Source organism: Peromyscus californicus, unplaced genomic scaffold (assembly GCF_007827085.1).
Source record: "Peromyscus californicus insignis strain IS unplaced genomic scaffold, ASM782708v3 Scaffold_9__1_contigs__length_137607984, whole genome shotgun sequence".
Lineage (NCBI taxonomy): Eukaryota > Metazoa > Chordata > Mammalia > Rodentia > Cricetidae > Peromyscus > Peromyscus californicus.
Window position 1 is genome coordinate 47487302 of NW_026294617.1, and position 14011 is coordinate 47501312.

A 14011-nucleotide genomic window follows, 5' to 3' on the forward strand; every position below is an offset into this window, starting at 1 on the left:
GTCCTGGGTTTGCCGTCCGTGGGACAAAGCCGCTGGGGCCCGGGACTGCGTCCTGCCTCTCGGGAGATCCACGCGGGCCTCGTGGGCGACCGCCTCGTGTGGCCAAACCAATCACTCCGTTTCGAGCCGGGAGAAATGTGTCCTATCTTGCTAGCCTTAGGAAGGGGTAGGCGTGGACGGCACCACTGTGCAGCGTGCCGGAGGGGGAAGCGCTCCTGCACAGCTTCCCGGCTCCCCAGCTGGCAGCCGCGCAGCCCGAGAAACCAACCATCAGGGCAGTGGCGTCACTATCACACTGTCTCCGGGAGCCGGCCCCCCCAGGGCAGAACCGACCATCCGCTCGAGCCGGGCGGCTGGACGTGGGGCTCCCCCCCAAACCCCGCGGTTGCCTCGACCTGCTTGCTGCCCACGCGCGTCCGCCACCGCGAGCTCCTTCGGGCCCCCTAGTCGGGTGAGAGCGCGACGCGGTCTGGAAGCTCCACTCCAGGGGCGGGGCGGGGCGGGGCGGACGTGTGCGAGCCGGGGCGGGGCGAGCACGAGCGGAGCCGGGAGCTGCCGAGCAGAGCCGAGCCGAGCCGAGCCGCGAGGTGCCGGGGAGAGGCAGGCAGAACCTGCCCGCCGCTCCGCACCCTCCGTGCTGCGTGTTCCCGGCTCGGTGTCTCCTTGCCTTTGCCCCGGCGCCCGCAAAACTTTTATTGTCTCGGGCTCCCCCGGGCTGTGTGACGAAATCGCAGCGCTCCGCTGTCTCCACGCTCGCCTGCAGCGGCGACCGAGGGGACGTGCAACCCTCGCCCGCCGCCGCCGGGCTCTTCTTGCGCTCTCTGCGCTTCCTCACCTGCCGATCGCTCCCGGGAACCGCGAAGTGGGGGGGGGGGACCCCCAAAGGGACCGCGCGGGCGCCTCGGCACCCCGAAATCCTGTTCACCGGACCGGCGCGGCGCAACTTTAACTTGATTCTTGTCGCCCACCCAGGGCACCCGCGGCGGCCGCCGCCGCCGCCGCTGCCGCTGCGGTCTCACAAAGAGCGCGGGGAGGGAAGGCGGCGCGGGCGGCGGGCACGGGCCTCGGGGCTGCCTAGACAAAAGGGAAACTGCCATCGCTCTGGGCTCCTGTTCCGACCCGCCGTGGGTTCATCCTACCGGCCCGGGCTGCCTCTTCGCCTCGGTCCCCCGCGGGCTGTGCCCGCAGTGCTCGGACCCCGCGAGCCGCGGGGCGCGCGTCGCTGCTGCTGGTCGGGGCTCTAGGGATAATAAATGATAGAGGATACAATGACTTTGCTGTCTCTGCTGGGTCGCATCATGCGCTACTTCTTGCTGAGACCCGAGACGCTTTTTCTGCTGTGCATCAGCTTGGCTCTGTGGAGTTACTTCTTCCACACGGACGAAGTGAAGACCATCGTCAAGTCCAGCCGGGACGCGGTGAAGATGGTGAAGGGCAAGGTGGCCGAGATTATGCAGAACGATCGCCTTGGAGGACTTGATGTGTTGGAGGCCGAGTTTTCCAAGACCTGGGAGTTCAAGAGCCATAATGTGGCGGTGTACTCCATCCAGGGCCGGAGAGACCACATGGAAGATCGCTTCGAAGTTCTCACCGATTTGGCCAACAAGACGCACCCGTCCATCTTCGGGATCTTCGATGGGCACGGCGGTGAGGTAGGAGTTCTCTGGGTCTGTGTAAAAAAACCGGGCGTCGCGTGCGTGGCGGGGTCGGATCTGGGTGAGAGGGGCGTGGTGATGACCTGGTGATGACAGATGGCATTCAAGTTGCCGGGACCCTGCTATGCATCCGAGCGTTTAGTTTAGCCAAGAGATAGGCACTGGATATTCCGTGCCTTTTTAATACGAAGTTCCCAAGGTCAGAAGCCAGTAAATGACTGGTAGTTTTCCGGGAATTAATAGTATATGCAGTGAACTTTGTCCCCGGGCCTCAGTGTCCCGATTCTAGAGTTTGAGGCGAATTAGCTGCGAAGGAAGACTTGTGTCTTCGGTGCACCCCTAAAGGGAGGAAGCCTGCATCTGTTGGATAGACTCAGTGAAGGTGAAGGAAGCTGTGACTTCTCCCACTACCTTTGCTCTAGGGAAGGACCCCCAGCGGCAACGCTGAGCTTCTTCCCTAGTCTGTCAACTTTGCTGGTGCAATGGGACGGACGGGGGCCAGGGCTGCCTCACTGGTCGTGGGTTTTGGCTGCCTGGCCTTTGCAGAGGTGGCTGTGCACAGAGCAGGCGGTGGCCACACCTGACCTCTGTGCAGTGGCCAGCTTCGGAATACTGACGTCTCTTTCCTTCTATAAGCCTTTGTTAGGGGTTTATCTGGGAGCAGGAAATGGGCCAAAGCCCGCTTTAGGTCTTTCTCGTAAATTTCTGCGACATTTGACACTGGAGAGTGCGGAGTCTCAGGTTTCCTGGAGGTCCTGCCCGTGGGCCAGTGCCCAGACTGTGAGTGTTAAAATGTGGCTCCGGAGCTAAGCTCCCGAGCCTATGTCTGCCTCAGTTGGACACTTGTAACAGTTTGATTGCATCATGCTCCCCCACGTCTTTCTTGGCAGCATTCCTTATCACCTATTCCTTCTCTGCCTCTTCTTCCTTCCACCGCACCCTTCCCCATCTTCCTCCTCCCAGTGGGCTCCAGGGAGCTGTAGGACTGCTCTTCTCCTGGGGCTTTTGCTTCTTCTTTGGTCCAGTGGCTTTTTGATTTCGTTTGTTTCGGTAAACACCGAGGAAGCTTTTGATTGGTTATCTTACCTGCATTCTCCACTCACCATTTGCAAATCTTGCCCAGGTATGGTGACTACTTGCCAACTTTGCAGAGAATGCCAAACAGTTGGGAAGCTTAGCTGATAAGACTGGGATTAGTGTTTAAACATTTTTTTTCCCACCCCCTCTGCCTGTTTCTAATGCGCCCTTCAGAATGAAAGTTTCTTGTTCATTGTACTTTTATAGTCTCGAGGTGGTTTGCAGTTCTATTCCGCCTGACCACAGGATGCTAATTGGATAGGAGACCCTGCATACTGAGCGAAAAGATAGCTGAATGACAGGGGTGACCGTGTAATGACTGAGTCATAATGCCATTTTATGTGCCTGAACTCAGTGGGGTGAAGGACACTGATTTTCTCCCCTGTCAATAATTTCATAAACCTGTTTATTATATATCTATAGCAAGACAGTTGCTGATAATCTGTATCTGGGTTTTGAAAGCACACCCCTTGAAGTTTTGATGGACTGTCAGTGCTGTAGAACACTGGCCTGTGGTTGTCTAGATGGGACATGTTGGCATGATTTGGGCTCGCACTTGTGGTTGGATGATTAAAATCTTTTCACTGGAGTCTTTTAAGACCTGGAAGCTGCAGATCCAGCAGTTTCGGATGAGAAGTTTCTAGCAGTGTCTGGGGTAGATACACCACCCAGAAAAGGGTGTGATGGAGGCTTTCCTTTAACTCAGTGTTTTACATGTACTCAGCTTTCATTGCATTTGAAAAAGTATTAAGTGAAAAGATGACCACCGTTAGCCAAACCGTGAAATGCTTTCTATTGCACCTTATGTTAAAATGCTTGCTGTTTGCAAAATAGCTAACATTATCAGTTCTCACAAAAACAGAGCGATTGTTTTATCTCCTCCTATGACATGCCGTCAGTTAATTCTCTTTGGCTTTGTTTTACCTTAAAAAAGTAAACTAGGAAGTGCTGCTGTAAATGAGCTATTAGGTTGCTATTGGGGTTGTGATAATAGCAGATACTACTACTGGGTGACTTCTCTCTTGCTTTTTCATTCTCTTGTTACATCATTTGAAGAAAAGCCCACCATCTAGTTATTATTGCTTGTGTCCTTGGCTCCTTTAACATTCACCAGAGGAGGGTGCCACTGTTTGACTTTTTGGATGATAGTTACATCCTTTCAGAAAAGGTGCCTTCCCTGAACTATTAGTTGTGTGTATATGAATGCGCGCGCGCGCAGCGCGCGCGCGCGCGCGCACACACACACACACACACACACACACACACGCATGCACACGCATGCACACGTACACACACACACACACACACACACACACACACATAGCACAGAGGGTAAAGGAGTTGAATTTTATTTGTGATAATTCATACTGATAAGATAAGCCATAAAAGTGCTGTTGAGAGTCAGAGGGGAACTGACTTGTCCTTCTATATTTCCTCCTAATGTATTGATTTCATCCTGTTTTTTAGATGAGGTGCTGATGGCCAGAGACATTATGACCTTCCTAAGGCTATATGGCTAGTTTCGGGCTGTGGGTTTGCTGTCTTTTCACCGGACAAATAAGCTCGCATGTTTATCTAGATATATGGTATATATATATATATATATATATATATGGTACTCTAGGGATACAAAGGTGACTGAACATCACTTCTGTTCTCCAGAAGTTTCAGCCTAATAAGAGAGATAGACTCTTAGACAAAAAATGACAGTGTGGTGTGTTTATGGTGTTCTGGGAACACAGGAACAATCGTTTAAACCAGCCCTCCTGCTCAGCTTTCCAGGGCTGAGCGTACAGGCCCGTGCCACTACAGCCTATGTGCGTTGACTTAAGATCTGAATCTCTGTGACTTAGTAACAGCTGTGACCGTGGGCCAGTTGCTTAAGCAGCTTTATCTAGAGGTATTTTAATAAAAAAAAAAAAAAGGAGGCTAATAATGAACGTAAGGTGAATCCTCTTCATTAGTACTGTGTCTTAGTTGGAAGTACTCAGTGGAGAGAAGCAGCTGGAAGTCTGCCATGTTGAGGCAGTGATAACCAAGGGAGAGATGGTTTACCTGTGGGAATCACAACTTTCGTCACTAAGAACCTTGTTGGGTACCCATAACTAACTTATTAGGCATTCCCCAAATTCTCTGTGTCTTCTTTCTAATATCTGGTCTGGTAAACTTCCGAGTATTAATTAAGGATTCTATGAACATTGAGAAAATAGCACTCTGGTATCAGGCTCATGATTTCTGATTAGTGAAAAGGAATATTCCCTATGAAAAATTAATAAATTGATAGTTTGATTTGTACTTCAGGCTCCCTATAAGTTGAATGAGCACAAACGCATCTCTGGACCTGTGCTGAAGACTAGACAGGATGGTTCTGACTTCATTTAGATGCATAAGGTCTAAAAGAGCATCATCTCTGTGATCCAATGGACCAGGTTCTTAGTTTTATTCTCTTGGACCCTTGAAACATCCTATCCACCACATTATGGGCAGATGGTTGACTGCTTGTGCATGTATCTGAAGCTATGGCAATGATTTTCTTGTGTAACATAAGATTAAAACCACCAAAGGTTACAAATGAAGCTCAGCTTGTGTCAGTAGATAGAGAGATTGCTATTTTTAAACTTCAAAAATAACAGCTAAGGGCTAAGCGTGGTGGCCCAAGCCTTTAGTTTCAAGCACATGGGAGGCAGAGGCAGGTGGATTTCTGTGAGTTCAAGGCCAGTAAGGTCTACAGAATGAGTTCCAGGACAGCCAGCTACTTAGTAAGACCCTATCTCAAAACAAACAAATGAACAAACAAACAAAAAACAAACCAAATCAACCAAACAAATAAATAAAAACATAAAACATATCATCTAGGAAAATGATTGGTAGTGCACTTACTTATAATTTTATCCTTAGGCAAAAGACATTCTGTTTTTTTGTTTTGTTTTGTTTTTCTTTTAAGTACTGTATAGAAGAAAACCTACCAATCCTTTGATGCAATTTTAGCTAAAATCTATCTAGGTGATTAGATTGTTTTATGCTCACATGCTATTAAGCATTCCTGTTTTAAAGGTCGTATATATCTCGACACATAGCTTGAAAAGTTCATATTTCATATCAGAGAAGAATTTGCTTAAGTGCTTATCAGGAGCTTCAGTCTTGAGGCTCAGATGAGAAGCCATGTAGGCTTACCTGAAGGATCCAGGAGTCCAGGTTCTTAAGTCTTTTTTTGGGGGGGCGGGGTTTGAGACAGGGTTTCTCTGTGTAGCTTTGCGCCTTTCCTGGAATTCACTTTGGAGACCAGGCTGGCCTCGAACTCAGAGATCCTCCTGGCTCTGCCTCCCTGGTGCTGGGATCAAAGGTGTGCGCCACCACCGCCCTGCAGGTTCTTAATTCTGATCAGTAGTCATACTTGTTTTGAGCCAGCCTTTCCTCTGAGAATGTCACAGAACCCCAGACATATCACAGGCATGAACATTAAACTTGATGTTCAAAGGCAAGTGGTGTATGGAGCCTCTGTGTTTCAGGTTAGTTTAGTCAGAATGAAATCTAGACCCACAGGAGCCTCCCTTCCTGGGTCTCTTGAACGCCTGCTGGCATGTCTCTTTCTTCTGCAATGTGTGTGCTTGTCTGCTTGGGTGCTGTCATTTTGTCTGTGCGGGTTGTTATGGGGAAAGGTTTTCCAAATCCCTGACAAATCGGCTGCGAGGATGAGAATTATTGAGAATTTTGGAGCATTATACAGTATCCTTTCTATGAAGACCAAGGGAGAGATGGTACCCTAGTACCTTTTTGTTTACATCTTATGGGTGTTGAATCATATAACCGAGTCATCCTGTATTTTTTTTTTTTTTTTTGCTCTAAAAGTACTGAGAGCCAAACCTGTTCTCTAGGAAATGTGTAGAACTTCAAAGAACACATTCATTTGGCGTGCTAACCTTCCTCCCAGGATAGCTTATCTTTTCTACAATTTCCTTTTGTCCCATTTCTCTGTCTCCCTTTACATACATCATTTCATTATCGTGTGGTATTGTATGTATTTATGTTAAGTTTCATTGGCTCCCTCTGAAATAAGATGTAGTTCTAACTAACTAAATTACAAATGATACAGTCAGTGATCTGCTTTTCAGCCATTACTACCGAGGCTAGTAAATGTTTAACTCTCACATTATAGTGTGCAAGAGACCTAGGGGTTTACCAGGGAGAAATGCATTAGGCCTTAAGAGAAAATACGATTTTTTTTTTTTTTTGGCTTAAAATGGTACATTAACATTTCTCAAAAACAAAACAAAAAAAGGTCCCCCCCCCCCTCAATGAGATCGTTTCTCCGTTCCTAGGAACATCTTAGCAAGTGAATGTGGGAGACTGGCTGTGACCTTGTGCATCTTCTTAACATATCGATAAGAAAGCCAGTTCAATGGCACCAGCAGCCGTTATCTGTGTGGTCTGTCACATGTGGAAATCAGGGTTAAGCTTATGATGTCCAAAGATGAGTCAATGCATTCTCTGCCCCCAGGAAGCATTTGTGTGTGTGTGTGTGTGTGTGTGTGTGTGTGTGTGTGTGTGTGTGTTGTGCATGTATATTTTCAAATGTGTGTGTATGTGTGTGTGTTCATATGCTTGTACTTACATGTGTGTGTATATGTATCTTAAGGCTAGAAGTTGATGTCAGGTGAACCATTCTTCACTTGAATTGCTGAGACAGGGTCTCTCACTGATCCTGGGCCTTGCTAATCTGGCTATCTAGCTAGCCAGCCAGCTTGCCCCAGGACTCCCTGTATCTGCCTCCCGAGTGCTGAGGTTGTAGATGGGCCACCACACCTACCTGGTTTTCTTGTGGGTGCTGGGAATCCAGAGTCTGGTCACAGACCTATGTGAGAAGCGCTTTGTCTGTAGAGCTATTTCCGCAGCTCTTCAGGAAGCTCTGTCTAACTCTGGGGAGGTGAAATATTTTAGAATCTGAGAGATATAGGGTATCCATCAGCCTAAGTATGTGGCGGCCTGTCTGAGAGAGCTTGTGGAATCTGGGATACTTGCGAGAAGACACTGACATTCCATGGTATCCTAGCATTTTAGTAGCGGCTGGGTGGAGGGGAAGAGGAAGATGACATTTTGTGTAGAAGGAAAAGTGTGTAAATGGTTCAGAGGGAGCAAAATGCACATTTAGATGAAAGACAAGTAGGTGGCCTCCTTGCTTAGATCAGACTTCCGTCAACAGCCGTCATCCTGGAACCCATTCACTGTATTCTCCACACTTGAATACGGTGCATTTCGATATGCCTGATGGTTTTAGGTTACCTATTTTATGTTAAGTGCATTTATTTGGAAAGTAAACTTCTCCTCAGCACTGGGAGCAGGTAATCCATCAAATAAAACGCTTGGCCTTCAACTTTCTATGGAGCTGTCACCGTCCTGATGGAGCAGAATGGTTCTACGAAGGCTCCCTCAGTTTCTGGTTCTTCCGGAGTCTCCTTGTTCCCCCTCCCCCTTATTTTATTTGATTTCTTTCTTTTGGTGATAGTGTATCGCTGTATGGTCCAGGCTGGCCCTGCATTCAAGATCCCCCTGTTTCAGCCTCTTTTGCTTTTTTTTCCCCCCGAGACAGGGTTTCTCTGTGTAGCTTTGCGCCTTTCCTGGAACTCACTCTGTAGACCAGGCTGGCCTCGAACTCACAGAGATCCACCTGGTTCTGCCTCCCTGGTGCTGGGGTTAAAGGTGTGCGCCACCACCGCCCGGCTCTTCTGCTTTTTAAGCTCAGAAAGTGGCTTAGAAAATTTAATTGCCGTGCATAGTTTGAAGCAAGGCAAGCTGCTTTGCAGGGGGAGGGTACTGTAGTGATGCTGCTTTGCAGGGGGAGGGTACTGTAGTGATGCTGCTTTGCAGGGGGAGGGTACTGTAGTGATGCTGCTTTGCAGGGGGAGGGTACTGTAGTGATGCTGCTTTGAAAAGACCCTGGATGGGGGTGTTAGTCACTTTCCTGGCACCGTGACAGGAATCTCTGAAAAAATCCAAGACCTCCTTAAAGGAAGAAAGATCTATTTTGGTTCGTGTTTCACAGGTCTCAGCTATGTCTCAGCCTGGCTTCATTGCTTTACGTCTGTGGCAAAGTAGAAATGTCACGACCCAGGGACTGTCATGGAGGAAGGACCAGGTGGAAGACCCCCGTGATCTTCATGGCAGCCAATAAGTGGCATATGTGAGAGGCGGATACTGAGTCAGGATATACCCTCCAAAGGCATGCCGTTGTTCACCTCCTTCCTCCACTGGATTCTGCTTCAGACTAGGCCATTCATCTGTGAACTCATTGATGGGTTAATCAGCACCTTCATGGTCCGGTCACTTCGTCATCTCCACACCAAGTGGGGACTAAGCCATCAACACATGAGCCTTCAGGGGACATTTCATATTGAAAACCAGTTTCTCTCCTCCTCCTCCTCCTCTTCTTCCTCTTCCACCTTCTTTTTTTGTTTGTTTGTTTTGAGACAGAGTCTCACTGTGTAGCCCTGGCTGTCCTGGATCTTCGATCTGTAGCCCAGGCTGGCATTGAACTCACAGATCCACCTGCCATTGCCTCCTGAGTGCTGGGATTAAAGGCATGGACTACCATGCCAGGCTCCCTCTCCCCAATTTCTAATGCAAGTATGTGGACATTATCAGAAGTCCTTCTCAGGTTTTTGTTGTTACTTTTGTTGTTGTTGTATCTTTGTTTAGTTCTTTGAGGGTGGATCTTTGCTTACTTACATGCTTTGACAATGACCTTGACCTTGGGGATTCAAGTGATCCTCCTGTCTCAGCCTCTCCAGAAGAGGAGGTTATAGACACAAATCACCGCACGTAGCTAGACTTAGCTAGTTTAGTTATTCTTTCCTTTTTAAGGTTTATTTATTTTTATGTGTATGAATGTTTTGACTACATGTGTATATGTGCACCGTGTACATGCCTGGTTCCCTTAGAGGCCAGAAGAGGGCATTGGATCCCTTGGAACTGGAGTTAGTGTGCTGTGAGCTACTGTGTGGGTTCTGGGAATTGAACTCAGACCCTCTGCAAGAGCGCTAGTGCTCTGAATTACTGCGCCATTTGTCCAGCCCTGCTAGTTTGATTTTAAAAGTGAATAGCCCATTTTGGTATTCAGACTATTATTGGTCACAGTTGCTTGTGACATACAGTGACAAAATACACCCAGGGTGTTGAGACCCTAGGCCGAGGAGTCAAGGCTTGGGGGTTAGAGTGTAACAAACAAGGAGGACGGGAGTCACTGCTGAAGTGTTGCTGGCATTACGTTGGAAACTGACTGGATCCTGGGCTGTCTTCTGTGGTTACTGAGGACACTGGATGCCGTCCAGCAAAGGGACAGTGAAAATTCCTTGCTTTAGCAGTCCTGTTCCTCACCTGTGCAGATGTGATTTTAGTGATGATGGAAGGGTGAGGTGGGAGAGTCAGGTACCTGGGCCCGTGCCGTGGAGACAAAATGCACGGGTTCAGGCTGTTGCTGAAAGAGGAGCCTGGAGAGAAGAACCATGCTGTAGGAAAGCTGCAGGCTTCCCTGAGTGCCTTACCTGAGTGGATGGAAGAGCATCACTCAGACAACAGTGAGTCTGCCTGTGAATTTGCTTCATCTGTCCTTTCTGGAATCCGTAAAACATGTGCTGACCATGTGGCTCTCTAAACTTGCAGAGTATTATTCCTGTTATGTTCCTATGTGGATGCATTTTAAAATAGTGAAAATACGTATTACTTAAAACATCTGGCTTATTCTAATGGGAAGGCCCTTGTTTCCTGGAGACAAGGTCTTGCTATGAAGCCCAGGCTGGTCAGGACGTCATCTATTCCCCTGCTCTAGCTCCCAGTGCTGCGGAGAACCCAGACAGTGCCCTCAGCTCCACCTTGGTTAGCATTTTGTTTCTCCAGAGGACTTAGATTTTGTTACAAAGTACAGCCTTTTCAGGATTCAGGAACTGCACAATGTCTTTATTTTATTTTATTTTTTTATTTTATTTTTTGAGACAAGGTCTCAGCTGTGTAGTGCTGGCTGGCCTGGAACACTTTATGTAGACCAGGCTGGCCTTGTACTCAAGGGAGATCTGCCTGCCCTGTTTCCCCAGTGCTGGGATTAGTGTGCGCCACTAGACCTAGCTGTCTTTAGTTTTTAAAAAGTGATTTCATTTTATTGGAAGTGATCATTCCATCTCAGATTTCAGTGATTCTGAGGTTAGGAACTCAGGTTTTCTTTTTTTAAAAGTAGTTTTTAACTAGAAGTTAATATCCGATTTATTTTATTCTTATTTTTTATTTTGTATTTTAGCTACTTTAAGGATACAATTTTGTGCTGTAACTTTAATATTGCTTTACTAAGAGCTTTAACTTATAATATTACAATGATCTTAATATTAAATATTAATATAAATATTAAGCAACATGAAATGTTAAAATAAAGCTACAAGTAAAACATTGAAAATAAATTAATTTTGAAATTACTAGGGTATAGTAATGTAACTGCATGGTAGTGTAGAAATGAAAGCCACTTCAGACCTCACTGTGGCACATTCATTGCTGATTGGTCTGCTGCTCATTGGTGTTTTTGTGGGCAGTTCAAATATGGTTTTGCAGAGTCACAGCAGTGTACATACAGTTTTCCCAGCTTGCATTTCTCAACTCTATGCCCTCTTAGAAGTATACTAGATGGGCTGCTAGTTTACTCTGTAATTCTTTATGTTTTTGTTTCTCATTTATTTGTTATAGAGGTATGTGATGGGGTCACATACGTGGAGGTCGGGAGACAACCTGCAGCAGGTGATTCTGTCCTGCTGCCATGTGGGTCCTGGGGGTTGAACTCCTGTCATTGGGCTTGGCAGCAAGCGTCACGATCCACTGAGCTGTGTTGTCAGCCCCTGCGTTTTTATTTCTAACAGTTTTCAGTGATAGGTAATATTTTATTTGGTTAATAGCTGGTAAAGGACACAGCTGTTTCCTGACCCATTTAGTTTCTTCTGACTTTTCACCATTGTAGCTAATGTGATAAATATTTTAGTGCTTCCACTGTAGTTTGGAATTGGTTTTTTAAAACCAGTTTTTGTTTTCTGTTACCTTTATTAGCGTGTATTTTGGGACTGAAGTGACGACTCAGTGGTCAAAAGTCCTTACTGCTCTTGCAGAGGACCCAGATTCGGTTCCTAGCACCCACGTGGCTGCTCACAACCCCCGTAACTCCAGTTCCGGGGGACCTGGCTCCTTTTTTTGTTGTTGTTTGTTTGATCTCTGAGGGCTCCTGCGTGCATGTGGTGTACATACATACGCATAAAATTAAGTAGAAAAGAAAGGGATAATTTCTTTCAAGTACAACTTTGACTGTATTACCCGGCATACACTCCTTTCCCCTCCCCCATCCCATGAGCCAGGAATCTCCCTTCTTACTGTAGTAACCCTTGGACCGTCACATCCTATATATTTCACACACACACACACACACACACACACACACACACACACACACGTATATGGTTTTAGGTATTTATATAAAATTTAGGATACACAAATGAGTGATAAGATGCGATATTTGTCTTTCTGAGTTTAGTTTATTTCATTTAAGGTGATGATCTCTAGTTGCTTCTATTTTCTAGCTAATGACATAATAAACCCTGTTATGCATATGTATTCCATTTTCTTTATCCATTTATCTCCTGATGGACACACACCTAAATTGATTAGGTAGCTTGACTGTTACAAAGAGTGCTGCAGTCAACATGGGTGTGCAAGTGCATTTGTGATGCTGAGAGCCCTGAGGGCTGCAGTCAACATGGGTGTGCAAGTGTGATTGTGATGCTGAGAGCCCTGAGGGCTGCAGTCAACATGGGCGTGCAAGTGCGATTGTGATGCTGAGAGCCCTGAGGGCTGCAGTCAACATGGGCGTGCAAGTGTGATTGTGATGCTGAGAGCCCTGAGGCTGCAGTCAGCACGGGTGTGCAAGTGTGATTGTGATGCTGAGAGCCCTGAGGGCTGCAGTCAACACGAGTGTGCAAGTGCAATTGTGATTCTGAGAGCCCTGAGGGCTGCAGTCAACATGGGTGTGCAAGTGCAATTGTGATTCTGAGAGCCCTGAGGGCTGCAGTCAGCATGGGTGTGCAAGTGTGATTGTGATGCTGAGAGCCCTGAGGGCTGCAGTCAGCACGGGTGTGCAAGTGCAATTGTGATTCTGAGAGCCCTGAGGGCTGCAGTCAACACGGGCGTGCAAGTGCGATTGTGATGCTGAGAGCCCTGAGGCTGCAGTCAGCACGGGTGTGCAAGTGTGATTGTGATGCTGAGAGCCCTGAGGGCTGCAGTCAACACGAGTGTGCAAGTGCGATTATGATTCTGAGAGCCCTGAGGGCTGCAGTCAACATGGGTGTGCAAGTGCAATTGTGATTCTGAGAGCCCTGAGGGCTGCAGTCAACACAGGTGTGCAAGTGCGATTATGATTCTGAGAGCCCTGAGGGCTGCAGTCAACACGGGCGTGCAAGTGTGATTGTGATGCTGAGAGCCCTGAGGGCTGCAGTCAACACGGGTGTGCAAGTGTGATTGTGATGCTGAGAGCCCTGAGGGCTGCAGTCAGCACGGGTGTGCAAGTGTGATTGTGATGCTGAGAGCCCTGAGGGCTGCAGTCAGCACGGGTGTGCAAGTGCAATTGTGATTCTGAGAGCCCTGAGGGCTGCAGTCAACACGGGCGTGCAAGTGCGATTGTGATGCTGAGAGCCCTGAGGCTGCAGTCAGCACGGGTGTGCAAGTGTGATTGTGATGCTGAGAGCCCTGAGGGCTGCAGTCAACACGAGTGTGCAAGTGCAATTGTGATTCTGAGAGCCCTGAGGGCTGCAGTCAACATGGGTGTGCAAGTGCAATTGTGATTCTGAGAGCCCTGAGGGCTGCAGTCAACACAGGTGTGCAAGTGCGATTATGATTCTGAGAGCCCTGAGGGCTGCAGTCAACACGGGCGTGCAAGTGTGATTGTGATGCTGAGAGCCCTGAGGGCTGCAGTCAACACGGGTGTGCAAGTGTGATTGTGATGCTGAGAGCCCTGAGGGCTGCAGTCAGCACGGGTGTGCAAGTGTGATTGTGATGCTGAGAGCCCTGAGGGCTGCAGTCAGCATGGGTGTGCAAGTGTGATTGTGATGCTGAGAGCCCTGAGGGCTGCAGTCAGCACGGGTGTGCAAGTGCAATTGTGATTCTGAGAGCCCTGAGGGCTGCAGTCAACATGGGCGTGCAAGTGCGATTGTGATGCTGAGAGCCCTGAGGCTGGAGTCAGCACGGGTGTGCAAGTGTGATTGTGA

General features: G+C 47.9%; 1 protein-coding gene across 1 annotated transcript in view; it reads left to right on the forward strand.

The window, feature by feature from the left end:
- Positions 1–587: 587 nt before the first annotated feature.
- The window catches only part of Ppm1l (protein phosphatase, Mg2+/Mn2+ dependent 1L), a 297332-nt gene continuing 283908 nt past the window's right edge, over positions 588–14011 (forward strand). Inside the window, exon 1 of the mRNA XM_052731965.1 lies at positions 588–1652. Within this exon, the coding sequence (XP_052587925.1) occupies positions 1254–1652 (399 nt within the window). The 5' untranslated portion in view covers positions 588–1253. The remainder of the gene's footprint in view (positions 1653–14011) is intronic.